Here is a 16,371-nt window from a genome sequence, read left to right on the forward strand (position 1 = left end):
AGTGGAGTGTCCAGAAAAGCACGATACAAGTGTTATAAATTATTATTAAATCATTGTTGAGCAAATTCTGATCACCCACAAGTACAACAATATGGAGTTTGCTTAAACTACTCGTGCCATCTGTTAAAGTAGCTCTCATGCTTCAGAGTGCAGAGTGCAAGATGCCCTTCTATTAATAACCAGGGTTAACACCACTCCTGCCGCAAAACAGCCACTGTCTCATTACGCCAGGTTTTTTAAAAAGCAATCTGTATCTGTCATTCTCCATGATATAGCATGCAAGCAGTTAGGAGGCCGGTATCAAAATATTTCTTGATGAAAACCTGTGCTATCTTCTGAAAAACAAAAGAATTCTCCAGGTCGTTCGGAGCCTGAATAATTCATAAACAGCATTGATTTACAGCCATATCAGATTCTGAGGAAGGTGAAGAGAGTACAGCGCCGTCTTCATGTTGGATTATGTGTAAGTAGCTTTGGCAAACTCCACATCTAGCCACTCAGAATAAATTTATCTAGTAAAAGAATTGTTAGGTTTGGGGGAAAAGCTTTCCAAAAACGAATGACTTTTCATTTATTGTTATTAATGTACATGTACTGTAGTTACATTATTTTAGCTCTGTTTGTGCTTATTTTGCTGGTTAGAACCTTAAGTATATAAAAATGGTTAGAAGGAACAAGGAAATTGTGATATTGTCTTGTTCAATTGGTTGCTAGTAGCTCATTGATCCAAAATTGTTTAACCATTTCCTGAAGGATCCCAAGGGATCATCTTTACCCACATACAGTATCTCACAGTTTGTTTACCAGCCCCACAACCCTATTGTGTAAAGATATGCTTCAGATTTCAGTCCTGAAAGCAATTCCTCTCAGTTTCCTGTTATTATTACTGTTATTAGTAATAATAACAAGAATGTCTTGCATTTCTATTATAACCTTTATCTCAAAGATTCTGAAACACTTTATATACTGTCCAGGACAGGAACCACTGAATTGCAACACCCACCTGAATGATGTGTGGCACTCATTACGATTATTTTGCTCAGAGTTGGATATCTCAGAAATGGGATTTTGTTGGGTTTTGTTTTTTTTTGGGGGGGAGGCTTTGATAATGTGCTGATCTGCAATTCCCCAGGATAAACTCGGCCTGAAACACCCCCGCCACCCTGCTGCCATGTCCAGAGAAACGTTCGTCTTCACCTCAGCCACGCTGCGGTCACTGAGGCTGCAGCAGGAGCACTTGGACTGGGAGAGAGAGCGCCGAGCCCTGGCCAGACAGGCTAGGACCATGAGGAGGCCACTTCCGGCAGTCAGAAAGGCTGTGGGCCCCCGGCGGCCCCCAGAGCCCCAGTACTGCCGAGACCCCGTCATCTACAGCACCTTATTGTCCGGGGATGTTGAAAAAGTAAAGACTATTTTCCAAGACGAGGCCATGGCCAATGTCATCATGGAAATGGTCCAAGATGAAATGGTCTGGTCCTCTGAGCTGGGTAAGCTTCTGCTGGCATTTGGAATTTTAGTCAATTAAGTCCAAAAATGCTTTCACTAATTGCAGTTGTTTCAGTTGCTGCTCTGTTTTGGCCATGTTTTGGTGTATATTTGTCTTGCTAACTGAAGTTTTCTGCCAAGAGAAAGAAGGAAATCCCCACAAGACTTTTTTAAGGTGACTCTAAAGGCAACAGAACAGGAAAATATATCAGTGCCACTAATATTTCTACATATAGCTGATGGCCTTGTCCATAATACAGAAGTCTGAAACTCATTTTAGATATATTTCAGATTTATTGATTGGGTAAACTGGAAAATTCCATGATTAGAGGGGAAGACTGGTACAGCTATGATTATAAGGGATGTGTACACATACTTCTATGGTATACATTTATATCCGTGTGAAACTGGCTCTACTTACTCAATTATAAATGTAAAAGTGCATTTAAAATCAAGAACAGGGGATACCACTTTACTCAAAGGATTGTGGGAGTATGAGACATGCAGCTGAAGCTGATTCCCTGTTTTTTTCAAAAAGGCAATGGGATAAAACTCCTCCCCATTGCAATCTTTCTTGTGCTCTTATATCCTAACTACAGTGGCAAATATACTGTATATTTCATCACACAGACTCTTTACATATTTATTTTATATAAAATCCCCTTACAGAAAGAATTGGGCAAATAGTGTACCATTGGGATTTAAGAGTACAGGTATGTGTTTTCTCCTTTCTCCATCAGGACTTTGGGCGTTGGCCCCGAAAACCAAGCAAACCTCAGCCCTTCGTGTTGTCGCAGGCAGGGGATTCGCTGCTTGTGTCAAGGCCCTGCTGGCTCAGGGTGCCGAAGTCAATGCTACCACTGGGGGCAGCACTGCATTGCACGATGCCTGTGCTGGTGGTCACACTGATTGCGTCCAGCTTCTGCTCAACTACGGTGCAAACCCTAACAGCTTCTCCACAGAGGGCAGTGCTCCCTTGCATCTTTGCAGCACTCCCAACACCTACGAGTGAGTGTCTTGGGCCGGAACAAGTGCTTTAGGATGAATTCCCCATATATTTTCATCCCACAAGTGAGGCCAAAGCCTTTACCCACGGGAGGAAGACGGAATATAATAATAATTAATAAATCCTTACACTTATATAGTGCTTTAGTGGACACTCCACTCAAAGCACTGTACAAGTAATGGAGACCCCTAATGTACCACTAATGTACCCCCCACCTGGATGATGTGTTGGCAGCCATAGTGCACCAGTCCGCTCCCTACACACCAGCTATCAGTGGGGAGGAGTTAACAGAGTGATGGAGCCAGATCATAGAGGGTGATTATTAGAAGGCCATGATATACACTGTATTTTTGTATATATATATGTGTGTCAAAACACCGATTCACCAAACAAATGCTCTTGAAGGTGCAATCATAAAATACAAATCTGTCCAGGCTGACGTTAGTGAAGCAACAAGTGTTACATGATACGATTCGCTAGTTTAAGTTAAGATCAAATTGGGAATCAATATGTTCGAAAAACCGTGTTTCATGGCTCAAGCCATGGCTCAATCGGGCCTGCCTCTCCCATATTCTGATGGCGACCCGACTTTTCTAAAGCTGGGGAAAGGGCTCTTGACTGACTTCCATCCTTGCTCTCTCTCAGGTGTGCCAAGCTCCTTGTGGAGTACGGGGCCACAGTGAACATTCGAGCCAGAGACAGCCAGGTCACTCCTCTTCACGTGTCAGCTAGGAGCGGGCTGGAGGAGCACCTGGCACTCTACCTCTGCCACGGAGCGGACGTCTGCGCCCGTAACCGCGAGGGGGAGACGGCGCTCAACGCGGCCTGCGCGGGCGCCGAGCGGCCCTCTGAGGGCGGACGCTACTACCGCGTGGTCCAGCGGCTGCTGGGCTGCGGGGGTGACCCCAGGGTGGCGGGCAGGAAGCAGCACACCCCGCTGCACAATGCTTGCGCCAACTGCAGCTACCGGATCACAGATCTGCTGCTGGAGCACGGAGCTGCTGTCAACCTCGCCAACTGCGCTGGCTACACACCCATGGACTGCTTGTTACAAGTGGGTAAAGAGCAGGGCTTTTTTGAGAAACAAAACAAAATATATTGAGAATGGCCGGGAACAACATGAAGATATTTCAAACAGATAGCCAGCAGCTATATCACCCTGCAACGTACAACTGGCAGCCCACTGGAGCTCAGCAGGTGTGAGCTAAGGTTCTTGCTAAGGTTCTAAGGTTCTTGCTGGAAGAGGTGTTAGTGGGGCCAGCAGGGGGCGCTCACCCTGCGGTCTGTGTGGGTCCTAATGCCCCAGTACACTATACTGTAAAAATGCGCTGTCCTTCAGATGACACATAGAACTGAGGTCCTGACTCTCTGTCGTCATTAAAAATCCCAGGGCGTTTCTCGAAAAGAATAGGGTTGTTACCCTGTTGTCCTGGCCAAATTTCCCCCTGGCCTTTTTCAATCATGGCCTCCTAATAATCCCCGTCTCTGACTTGGCTTCCTCCCCACTGAGAGGTTGTGTGTGGTAAGTATACTGGCGCATAAGAAATTGTTGTTATTGGATAGTAGTTTTCAACTCTTTAAAGAACAATTCCACTCTTAATTATCAAAATTGTTTATGGAATATAGAATGGAACATTAAAGCATTGAATAATCTTTTTCTCAGTTTAGAACTGCAGTTTTGTTCTTACACACCCACCCAGTTTGGAACTGCCATCTGTAAATCCCATCTGCTCACTACAGCAACCTCTGAACCTGTCCAGGGTCAACAAGAACCCGTGCACAAACTCCATTGAAATGCCCACTGTTTTGGCCACACATCATTGGACAAGCTGCGCGTGCCACTGTGTCTTGCAGAGTAAGCACTGGTTAGAGAAACTGCACGTGTCTCACTGTTGTCGCTGCAGCTTTTGAAGTTTGGCAGCTCTAGCCTGGCACTTGATATATTACACCACAGATTGGAGAATTCATGTCACACTTGGCTAATGTGATGTGACAATGAAAAACGATTCAGTAAATGAATATATATTTGTATATTATTCCAATTTGAAAGTTAATCGGGAATCTTGTTGGTGTGGTGGTTACCGCTGCTGCCTTCCAGCTCCAGAGTCTGGATTCAGGTGTCCTTGAGGAGTTGGCATGTCATCGGTCTTCTCACAGGGTGTTCTAGTTTGCACCCCCCTCTGCAAGACTTGCTGCCTGGGTTGATTTGGCTTTTCTAAATTGCCCATTCCCTCATGGCCCAGTGAAGATCTGGTGTCACCAGACAGGGGAGAGAAGTCATGTGCTTTGGGGTGAGGCCCTTGCTAGTTCTAATAAGAGTAGCTTTCTGCTAAGGAAAGAACGTTCTAATGTATATACAGTATAACCATGTTAGATGTGAAAAATTAGAAATATAAAAAGCTTTCTATTTTGCAAAATGAAATAACTGGTTCTGAACCCCAATGTATGTTCTCTGGGTAACTTTTCCACTCATCTAGGTACGGACCTTTATTACTAAAATGAATTTTGCCTGTTGTATGGCACTGATCAATCAATAATGCTGTCTACACATTTCTCAGCAGTGGTCATTTCTCATGGTTTATTCATGCTGTGCTTCATTGCAGGTAGTAGAAGACTATTTGGACAACCAACCAGAGGGCATTGTCCGCTCGCTGCTCAATCACGGGGCACAGCCAGTGCACCCAAAGGTCAGGTAGAGACGCCAATGCTGAGCATGAGATCTGCAAACATTTTTCCTGGATTAAAACCACATAAGTGCATTATTCCTAAATAACACGAAAAACTAGAAACGTATTTGTCTTTTGTTCATTATTGACTCAAGCCACCCATTTAGCTGTTTCTCAAAGGATCCCGTGAAGCAGCTTCCTTCACTGACTGTGCATCTTATTTCTTTCCTGAAAACGCTCGTACTTAGCACCTCTTCCTTTCTTCTAGTCTTTCTTCTTTGAAATCACCAGTGAAATATGCATACATTTTAGCTTCTGGATTTCTTTTATATTATGTTGCTGTTGTCTGTGAAAAGAGCACAGTATTTCTGAAAATGGTGATATTTTTTCAGCATTTTAAAAAAACTAACACAATGTCTGCCTCATGCAAGTACGATAAAGTATTGCTTTTGTCACTTTAGATGCTGAAATTGTGTGCCATGTCGCCGTTGACCATGGAAGTGATCTTGAACTCATATGACAGTGTCCCACTGTGTCATTCTTGGATTGAGAGTGTTCCACCACAAGTCTGGCAGGTTCATATTGTTTTTTTTTTTCACAATTAAAGAATTTGAAAATGTTTAGAAAATTAAAAAAGTTTTTTTTTCCATTGTCATTGGGAAGCTGCTCTGAGATCTTGCCCTGTACCCTGTAAAAAATACAGTATTTATAGTAAACAAAACAAACATTAATCATTACATTCCAACTAAACAGCATAACTTGCCACAAACCTTAGAAACACAACTTCCTAGTTTCTATCACAGGTTCTCAATATTAGACTCTCAACTCATAAAAGTGAACAGGTGATTAAAATAGAGAGGCAGTAAATTCCTCTCAATTTCTTGCTGAGATGGCTACATCACTACACTAACATTACATTTCAAGAAGCCTCACTGGATTTTTTAGATGTATTTCTTATTCCATCCATCCATATGTAACCTCTTTTCCAAATTCAGGATCACAGGGAGCCAGAGTCTATCCCAGCTCAGCAGTGGGTGCAAGGTGGGGTACATCCTGGACAGGAAGCCAGTAGGCATAAACATAGGCACACACACTCACACCAGTGCAAATTTTCCCAGGAGCCAATTGACGTACCATTACAGACTGTGGGAGGAAACTGGAGCACCCAGAGGAAACTCATGCAAACACTCAAACTCCACGCAGATAGCACCCCAGGTCTGGAATTGAACCCAGAGCCCCAACACTGCGAGACAGCAGAGGCAGCATTACTAAACCACTGCATAGCCCTTATTGTCTAATCATTGATCGGCATGCTCTCTCTCCTCCTCTCAGGAACACCAAACGTTTTATGAGTCAGTTGTCCAGATGACCAACCAGCCCCGTCGACTGCAACACCTGGCACGCTGTGCCTTGCGCCATCACCTGGGAGATCGCTGCCACTCTGTCATTACCCAGCTGCCCCTGCCCGAGGCCCTCAAGTGCTACCTCTTGCTCAGCACGGAAGGATGCCTGACTTAATGGCTGGCACACCGCTAGAGAATTTATGACATCTTCCTCCTTGAAATTTTAAGAATCAGTTGATTAGATCTAAGTCTGTCTTCATGTCTCCAATTACTTTTGCGACAAGATCACATGCTGGATCACAGGTTTAAAATAATTATCAAAACATCCGTGTCGTTGCATGCTGGAACTGCAAGTGATGCTCAGACAGCATTTAGAGCCAAAAGAGGGCTTTCATATATTTGATCAGAAGGGATATCTTTTGGCAGGCCCATATTTAATAATGTATTCTACTGAATGCCAGAATCTCCTCCTGTGAAAGTTGACAAGGGAATGTGGATAGGACATCAGTATATGATTAGTGGTGTGGTTTCAAGTACAGGCATGTCCACACTGTTAGGTTATGCTGTGGAGGAGGGACTGGCTGCTAAACAAGCTGGTCAGGTATGGTTCCAGGCCTAGACATCTCCCCCCCCCCCCCCTCCACCCCCCTCCATAACTACACTGGTGTGAAAACTGGGTAGCCTAGGGTTGACCATCTGTGTTGCAGCACAGAGTCACACAGTGGCTCAGAGCAGCATGACAAACAGGCCCTGTGGTATAACTCTGAGAGAGGATAAAGCTGATTAACACCTTGCCAGGCAGCTCAGGGACACTCTTGACACATTCTTAAGAAGACGTTTGTACAATCTGTTCACCAGGGTGTTTTAAATTTCAGTAGATGTAGTAAAATACTGCAGATCACCAAGCAGGTTCCACATGTAAAAGCACAGTTTTTGCTCAGCTGTGAAACAGAGCATTGTCCCTAAGGGCCTTATCTAGAGTGCACAAATTGCAGCACAATTATTGTTGACAGTTGTTATAGGCTGTACAATCTGTTTTATAATAGCTTGCTTAAATTGTCCACAGTTATGAAGAGAAAAATGTAATAAAAAATGTGCCCCTATGAATCTTATACACACAACAGTTATTTAAGTGCATTGAGATTAACAGAAAAGTATTATGTTGTAATAGAGATCTTTCACATGCACGTCTCCGGGAATACAGACATGCAGCCATAAACGAAATAGGGTCCTCTTTTTTACAGTATGTGAAAAAATCAACTGGCTTTTTATAAAGTTCTAACTACAGTTAAGTGCTACACAAATGCAAATAACTATTATAATTATAATGTATGTGTTTAAATTAACTTGCAGTCATGCCAATGCAAATTTGGTCTCACCAAATAATAAAAGTACATATTGTATAGAAGCAAATTTACAATTGGACAACTGTACTCTGAGCTGGAGTAAAGTGAAAAAGTGCTTGGAGACCAGTTTGTCTTGCATTTTCACATTTTCTTTACTTTCACTAAAATAATTTCGGAATGGTGTTCCTCAAAAGATGTGTATTTATATGTTAAAGCATTATCACCATTAACCCCGGTAAATGATCTTCTATCTTCCACATACAGTAGCAAGAACTACAAAACCTTAAACATAATGTATCGGATGGCGCTGTTGTCTCACAGATCTTGAATGGATGAATATGCACATATTCATCATTAACGATCATGACCGAGGTAAAAAAAAAAATCACAATCGACAAACATCTAAACATTGTTACTACATACGGTATTGTAAAAGAACGTGACCTTTAAAATACTGTCAATATTATTCATCTGGTTTTCACAACCTCTCGAGTTCAGGCAAAAAAACATTATTAAGGTTTACGGGATCTGTGTCCCTCTTGAACTGCGTGACGTAGCCAATATGTGCCGTGTCTGACGTAGGCACATTTTGTGTTTGTGTGTGGACTGGGAGTGAGCGTTTCGTAAATTTGCTGGTGGCTGACCAGATTAAAATAGTTTGGAAGAAAATTTTAAAAAGGTAATGCTTTATCTGTTTAAATATATCTATAGTTGAATTAGCAAGGTGCGGCAACGGCTAGGTAACAGTCTTTGTCTGTTTGTAGCTTGTAAAAATTACGTCTGGTCGAAGGTCGCAGCTAATGTTGACATTTCTACTTAGAGGAAGATAGACTGAAAGAGGATAATGTTTACAGTTATTTCCGCATTTAAATGTAAGTAGGTATTCCCAATTAAACTATTTTGATTTTTGCTACAAAATGGTTCTTCGCAGTGTAACAATTTGCTATATTCTAACTTGCAAACTAACTCATCTGTTTACAGTCAGTTTTTCAGTAGCTGATCGTGTGCAGGACCCATGATGGTACTGTATATATTTTACTTTTATCACGAGAATTGTTTTGTGGTTGCAGCATGATTATGTACCATATAAACGTTTATTTTGGTAAGCAGTGTTTTGCTATTTTAACCCGCTTCCTTTAGAAAGTCGACATTCTCATACAAAACGTCGAAGTTGAATAATTTGAGCCTATGGAAAGCGCAGCCGGATGATTGCTAACTTCACATTGAATCTGTACGTAAACGAAATATTTTAATGCATTGGTTTTTAATACCATAGATGGTCAATCCTAATTAATAATGACAAGAAAACGCGCAAAAAAAGTGTTTAAACGTGACATATATATCGTGGAGGTCAATGTACTGGACTACGTGTATGTTGGGAATACATCGTTCATTAAGTATATGATGTTCGATTAGAGCGCTTGAATGCCGTCTAAAATCCAGCAGGGTCATTGTATTGTAAAATGTGAAACAAATGAAATCCTACTGAATATGTGTTAATCTTTGAAGTGTGTTGCTGTTCTGCCTCGTGTTAATCATAATTGAGAAAAAAAAACGTATCATGTTTTTTTTCTGATCTGAAATCAAGCAAGCCAATTGACTTCTTTTTTTCCCTGTTATTAGGAAATGTATAACTTTTGCACAGGAAGATCACGTTAAATATTTCATATACACGTGGCCTGTTTTCTAAAGGGGTAGGCTAGGCCTCTGTGTGAGCCCTATTTTGTGGTACAAATGTAAGATCAATGCAGGGCTCTTCATTTTGCTCCTCTAATGTTGTGCTTGCTTTACCTTGTGCTCAGAGCTCAATGGGAGTTGGCAGTCGAGGATGATGCTACTCGAAGCAGTTGGTAATGAAGTGACTGTAGTTGGAGGAGTGGTCCTTTTTGGCCTGGCACTGGTATTGGCCTGGCTCTCCACATACGTGGCAGACCGCGGCGACCACATCCTGGGCACCATCCTCACTACTGCCAACCATACGTCTTTGGTGAGCCTCGGTAGAAGAGAGGGGTATATCGGGGGACCCCCAGTCTCGGACTCCAGTGAACCCCAGCCTGCTTCACCGATTGTGGAGGACAAACCGGAGGACGAAGATGAGCACGGCTCCGAGTCTGGGTCCTCGGACGCGGTCTCGCCCGGGGAGGGGGCAGCCGATGCCAGCATAGACAGCTTCCTGAATATCCAGGGGCTGAGAAAGAGGGCAGCTTCTACCAGTGAGCCCACCGCGCCCAGGCTGGAGGAGGAGGGCAACCAGAACGGCAGCTGTGGGGCAGACAGCGAAGACAGACAGATCCAAGTGCGCCTCAAATTCTTAAATGATACAGAGGAGGTGGCTGTAGTCAAGCCTGATGATACCGTTGGGCTGCTGAAAAGGTAGGGAAGCTCACCTCCATTCTTATCGTTTATTCCAATCCAGGGTCATGGGGGAGATGGAGTTCTTAGCAATCTTACTAACAAGAGATCCCTTTGCATTAGGTTGCTATGAATCTTCATTTTGACCTGAGTAGGTTTTTGCTGTTGTTTATGTCGATTACTCATCAATACAGCATTTTATACCAATTAAATGTACCCCCTCTTTCTACTTAAGAGATATCAACACTTGAATTACTGTGTCATTTTATCTCTTGGATGTGCTCTGGGCTCTTCATTGTAGATACAAAGAAAATTTGCTATGATTACAATCTATATCAATTTGTCTTTGTAAGATCATCGATGAAGACACTTGGAAATAAAAGCCGATGGTAACATGAATTTCGAAAACATGTATATTGCTCTATTAGACCCAGCTGGCTAGACTAACTTCTTTTATGTCTGGAGCTCTGTCAAGAAATGGCTGTACAAGATCTTTGGGTTAATAAGCTACTTGCAACCAGATGAAGAAGTTGGGGTGAATGATCTCTCAGTCATGACCTTTGTTCTACTCCTGTGTTCTTTGTTTTCTCATTTCACAGCAAGTACTTTTCGGGACAGGAGCAGCAGGTCAAGCTCATCTATCAGGGTCAGCTGCTGCAGGACCAGACACGGACACTTCTCTCCCTCAACATCTCCGATAACAGTGTAATCCATTGTCATGTGTCACAGGCCATACAGGAGCCTGTTCCTGACCCTGTGGTGGTAGGAGAGCACAGTGGTATCGCACTCAATATGGGCAACTTAATGATCCCTATGTTTGTGGTCATGCTGGCAATAATCTGGTACTTCCGCATCAATTACCGCCAGTTCTTCACCGCACCCGCTACTGTGTCCTTAGTGGGTGTCACCGTCTTCTTCAGCTTCTTAGTGTTTGGGATGTACAGTCGGTAAAAGGTAAAACAAGCTTGGATTAGGGAAGCCGTGTGATTGTTACTGTGAGCTACAGATGGATTGTAGCTCAAAGGAGCAACTGACTTTCACATGTGTAACTGGATTGGGATGGGAGGTCTATCATGGAGAGGTTTAGCAGGGATGGTTTTCTGTATTGTGCATCTAGGAAACTTCAGGGATGTAATTTGAACTTTGTGAAAGGTAATGATCGGGCTGTCAGGGGTGTGTTCAATAAGCACAGTGCTCTGCCTGCTTCGAGGTGGAAGTTGGCTCTCAAGGAGTGATGTTAGGACAGAGTGCTTTCAAACACTGATGAAAATAAAGGATTGTACGGAAATCAAGGGTGATAGTTAACATTAGTTGCATGCTTGGCTTGCTACAGAGCACTCTGTAGATCTCTGCCTTTTGAATCACTCCCAGATAACGACTTACTTCTTGCTGGCTCCCAGCGATAAAGTTTGCAAGAGTATCATGAAGTTAAAATTTTCACAAATAATACATTTTAAAAAAGCTAATTCAGTGGACTCAGTGTACTGTTAAAAAAGTGTACTGTTTTTAAAATCGTTTATGTATTTTTTTCAGTTTGGCATCATAATAGTTGATCAAGTAACACAGCAGTTAAAGCCATACTTAAAAGTGGCCTGAAGAATTAAGATATGAGATTTATATCTCAGCATCAGACATCTACAATATTGGATCAATAAGCTGCTTGCAAGCTAATTAAGAAGTTGTGATGTTATATACCAACACCTGAAATAAGTCAATATTTGGTTGCTGTGTTTCAGTTGGACAATGCTGTGAAACACTGTCATACTGTTGTTGGCTTTAACCACTGTTGTAACATGAGAAGAGCTAGCATTGTGTCCTGTTTGATCTTGGATAAAGTGACTCCTGTTACAACCATTCCTCTCTAAATGATGGTGTTCTATACTGTAGGAGTTTGGGTTTTGTGCATGTCGCAATAGAAACAGCCCAAATGGATGTGTATATATGTAGTGATAGAAATAATTAACTTAAAGAAGGCTTGAAACCAAGAAAAAATACTCTTGTATTGCCTTGTATCGGGCAGCATTCATCTCTCTGGGTACTTCACAGGCATCAACAGAAAATGATGTTCACATCATCAAATCTAACCTACTACCTTCACAATTATTAAGAATCTGTTGTCATTTTTCTTTGCAAATGTGCACACTATTAGTACTTTCACTTTTAAATTATCATCCCCCTCCACCTTAAAATACATTTATTTTTAGCTAAGAAGAAATTTCCCTTTTCCGATTGGAAAAGGCAGCTCACTACCTCCTTAAAGTATAGTGTTATTCTAGCTCAATGCAAAAGCACATCTTAGAAAAAAATGTTTAAAAATGCAGTATGCAATGAGTGATAGAATCCAGTGAAGGGGAAGGTTTTTTTTTCTTACGCACAACAAAGGTTTTGGAGCGGGGAAAAATAAAAAGATTTTAAAAAAGATTTTAAAAATCCATGCTTCCTCTAAGACATTTTCACATTTACTGTAACATTCACTCAAACTCAAAACTAATATGGCACAAAGCACTCCACAGTGTTAAATGTCTCTTGTCATTTAGGTCTTCTGTGTTTGTCATCTCAGTTACATCATTTACCTTAATTATTAAATCCAGTAGTAAATTATTATATTCTCTTTAGGTTGCCTATTACTCTTTTCTTCCATTAAGATTGCTCTTAGATTTTTAAAATGGTTACCAAAATTAAACAGAGGATGCACTTCATTTCCAAATCTAGAAAGTATCAATAAATATTTCTGGAAGAATGTCTTAAATTTAATATTAGAAATGAGATTGGGGAATTGGTTTAGTGTTTTCTTACAAGGTATATTAAACTTTGTGAAATGCTAATTCATCTTTATTTTGAATGCTTCCTGGCAATTTTTAGTTAAACTTTTTAGTAGAAACTTTTTAATGGTATAGTCAGCATGATCTAGAATATCTTAATCGGGATATGCATTTTAGAAAAAAACACCAACAAGAGTAAGTATTGGCACCCAGTATCTAGAACAAGCTTTTGCAAAAATGTATTAAGTGTGATATTTTTCATAAACTATATTTGTCATTGCTACAGTCCATTAATCTCTTTTTCATCCTGACATGAAGTAAACTAATTTAACATACAAGTTTCAGTACGGAAAAGGTTACAGTAAAGAAAAGTTACAAGGGTTGAGAGGTTGTTTATAAGGAATCTTCTGTGAAATGTATTCCAGTCAACATTCTATACATAATATAAAAACACTTCTCCAGTTTAAGTAACCTGGTGATCTATTTTAGCAAATCAGTTCAATCAGTTTGTAAAAACTGAAGAATGCAATAAGTGCAATCCTGCCTCTTCACCTAACCACCTTTCTCTTGTTTCAAAGAAACTACATTAATGGTATTTATATTTATCAGTTTGTTTCAGAAATCTTATACCTATGTGTGCAAACTGTTTTTGAGAGTTTCTAGTTTGTCCCTGCACTTGGTTACTTGCAGTTTGTGATATACGGCCTGTCATGAATAGACTAAGTTTGCAATAACATTGGATATCTCAAGATGTAAGACAAGAATGCTCTTAAACAGCTTGTTGTGGCACTTAGTGACTATTCTTGTAAATAAAGCATGTGCTGTTTTTAAAAAACAAAATAAAAAAAGCTCTGTTGTCATCAGTATGGCAAATATGTAGTCAAACTGAAGAGGGACAGGCTCTTGTCCACAATAATTTATGACAAGACTTTGTTTAGTGGGACATCCATAAGAGGTAGATGGTAATACTAACAGTAGCATTACAATAAGAAATCAATTGAATAAGATGAGGATCATCATTGTTTCTATAGCTATAAGTAGTTTTGGAATTAAAAGAATAATTAATTCCAAAACTTTAAACCGTAAACGTTTATAAAATGTTTAAAATTAAATATGAAGCTCAAAGCTACTGTTTAGCATTAGATGCATTTTTTTCATTCATAGTGTTCTCAGTCGTTTGAGAGGCTGATGGTAGCGTTGTGATTTCTGTAGTCTACTTCAGTGGTTGCCCGCCCTGGTCCTGGGATGCCATTCTGGTTTTTGGTTTGTATTTACGCATTTCTGTATTCACTCCTGCATTTCAGAACCATCCTGCTTCAGGAGAATTTTTCAGCTTCAGCTTGCCAAGCTTTAAGCAGCATCCCCCCAATTTGCTTGCCCTTATTTCTGATTGCATACCTCCTGATAGGTAATGAACAGATACAGATGGGACCTACAATGTATAAAGCACTTTCCTAAAGATTGTTTTTTTTTGCAGAGGCTCGGTTGTTTGCAGTTCATGTGAGGGAGGTTCTAAAACTCGCTAAATAATCAACCTATTAAGAGCTAGAAGAGATTTTGGAAATGTGCCCCAAACAGAATGTTTAAATCGGGTTACAATTAATAATTCTTCTGAGGCACAAATTAGAAGAAAAGAGGTGGTTCCACCAGGACCAGGTTTGGGACACATTGAGTTTACTGATGAATTTAACATTTTTGTGTTTTTGTGTGTTTTTTCCCACACTGTAATATGATTTGTAGGACAAACATTTTGTACAAGAGACACCAAAACAATAAAAAAGGCTTATACTGATTCATGCCAATGTAGAGCTGTAAAACTGTGAAAACCAACTGTAAATGTATAAACTAGTCTGCAGTATACACTGATACAGTATATGTACCCTAACCACAAAAGTGCCAAACAATGTTCCCACAGTGTTAGTGAAGACATTTCAAATAAAACAATTTCAATTTCAAATAAAATCAACAATTTGTGAACAATTATTTGTGCACCTTTCTTAAGAATTAAGATTAAGGATTAGTTGATTAATCTTGTGCTTAAACTGTGTAGCATTCCAGGTTATTTTGCAATGAAGACTGAAATACGGGCCCTCCTTTGTTTATCATGTTGCTTTTTAATATTCCATCATTCCTTAATACTAAAGGTGCAAATGAATGGCAAACATTTCAGAGTTGCCTGATATTTTTCACAGAGGACAGCACTGACATTGTCTTTTTTCTTTTTCAGAACATTTTCTTGTATCTTGTATCTTTGAAAGGATGTAAAATACAGTGATAATAAACAGTTATTTCTAAAATGTCACATCATGCAGTTTTTTTTTATTTCAATTTGGAGAACTTTTTGCCTCATGTACCCATTGTTCAGCCCAGTGTTGGCAAGTGTGTGCAAAAGTCTGCCTGTGAGATTGTTGAATAATTTTATCATAAATTACACCAATATTATAGCAATTGGGTAAGCTTAAAATGAAAAACTCAAGTGACCAACACTGTCCTACCAATATGGTGATCTGTGCTGTTTCTACAGGCTGAGCAGTGCTCCTTTCAATAAGTAAATTGCCTTTCTATTTCCTTCTAGATCCTAGATTCTAGATTTTTTTTTTTAAAAGGCAGAATGAACCTTGTACTTGCAGGTCAACACTGAAATCGGACAGTGCATATTCTGAGATTCCAAGAAGACTGGGTAAGAATGAAGTCTCTTATACAGTTAAAGATCATGCTGTTCTGTTCTTTCCAAGGTTGAATGAGATAGATTGCACTGTAATATGGGTAAACAACGTGTAGGACTAGCACAAGCAGAACACTGGAGGAAAGTTTGTGTGAGGTCTGTTTTTGGAAGAGTTTTGCCTTTGCCCTGTTTTTTAAAGCTTGAAAGTGCTGCCTGCTTTACAGAAACAAAGGTAGCTATCAAGCAACAGGTTCTTTGAATAGTAAATTAGCCAGAGGAGTACATGTACAGAGAAGTGGCTTTGAAAATTGTTGAAAAACTTGTTGTAGGACATTTATAGTTTTGCAGTGCATTAGTAGTCTTTTTTGGACTGATTCCAAAGAGAAATATCTTTTCTATAACCAATTTGTGACCAAAATTATACACAATGTTATAAAGGAGGCCTTACTAGTTCACTACACAATTTCAACGTAACTTAACGCTTCTGATATAATTTACTGTTTTTGATAAAACTCCTATAAACTCCAGTCCAATAGCCAATTTATTGGTAGATTTATTCTGACTTTCTTAATATTTTAACAAGATATTTAGATGATGATGAATTTAATAGTGGTTAGTTTTTTAGATGCATGACATCAGAGGAATAGAAAAATATGGATTTTTAAAATATTCTGTTACTACTCAAGCTCTTTCTAAATTGTTGCAAAGACAGGTGTGTAACAGTTTTGTATTTTTTCATTGGATTT

At 40.2% G+C, this 16,371-nt stretch overlaps 2 protein-coding genes across 4 annotated transcripts; both read left to right on the forward strand.

Moving 5' to 3' along the window:
* The first annotated feature begins 195 nt into the window (after positions 1–195).
* asb16 (ankyrin repeat and SOCS box containing 16) lies at positions 196–7,603 on the forward strand. Its single transcript, XM_006638172.3, has 7 exons — positions 196–463; positions 1,133–1,487; positions 2,226–2,493; positions 3,137–3,545; positions 5,095–5,178; positions 5,619–5,732; positions 6,490–7,603. The coding sequence occupies exons 2-7, from the start codon at positions 1,172–1,174 to the stop codon at positions 6,673–6,675; spliced, it is 1,377 nt and encodes a 458-aa protein (XP_006638235.2). The 5' UTR covers positions 196–463; positions 1,133–1,171; the 3' UTR covers positions 6,676–7,603.
* A 96-nt stretch (positions 7,604–7,699) lies between these two features.
* Positions 7,700–15,262, forward strand: tmub2 (transmembrane and ubiquitin-like domain containing 2). Of its 3 annotated transcripts, XM_006638173.3 has the most exons (4): positions 8,729–8,867; positions 8,987–9,077; positions 9,649–10,219; positions 10,798–15,262. In XM_006638173.3, the coding sequence occupies exons 3-4, from the start codon at positions 9,675–9,677 to the stop codon at positions 11,147–11,149; spliced, it is 897 nt and encodes a 298-aa protein (XP_006638236.1). In that variant the 5' UTR covers positions 8,729–8,867; positions 8,987–9,077; positions 9,649–9,674; the 3' UTR covers positions 11,150–15,262. The 3 variants fall into 3 exon arrangements, with proteins under 3 accessions (XP_069041736.1, XP_069041737.1, XP_006638236.1); XM_069185635.1 differs by lacking the exons at positions 8,729–8,867; positions 8,987–9,077 and adding an exon at positions 7,700–8,525; XM_069185636.1 differs by lacking the exons at positions 8,729–8,867; positions 8,987–9,077 and adding an exon at positions 8,533–8,718.
* The last annotated feature ends 1,109 nt before the right edge of the window (positions 15,263–16,371 follow it).

Source organism: Lepisosteus oculatus, chromosome 28, assembly GCF_040954835.1.
Source record: "Lepisosteus oculatus isolate fLepOcu1 chromosome 28, fLepOcu1.hap2, whole genome shotgun sequence".
Classification (NCBI taxonomy): domain Eukaryota; kingdom Metazoa; phylum Chordata; class Actinopteri; order Semionotiformes; family Lepisosteidae; genus Lepisosteus; species Lepisosteus oculatus.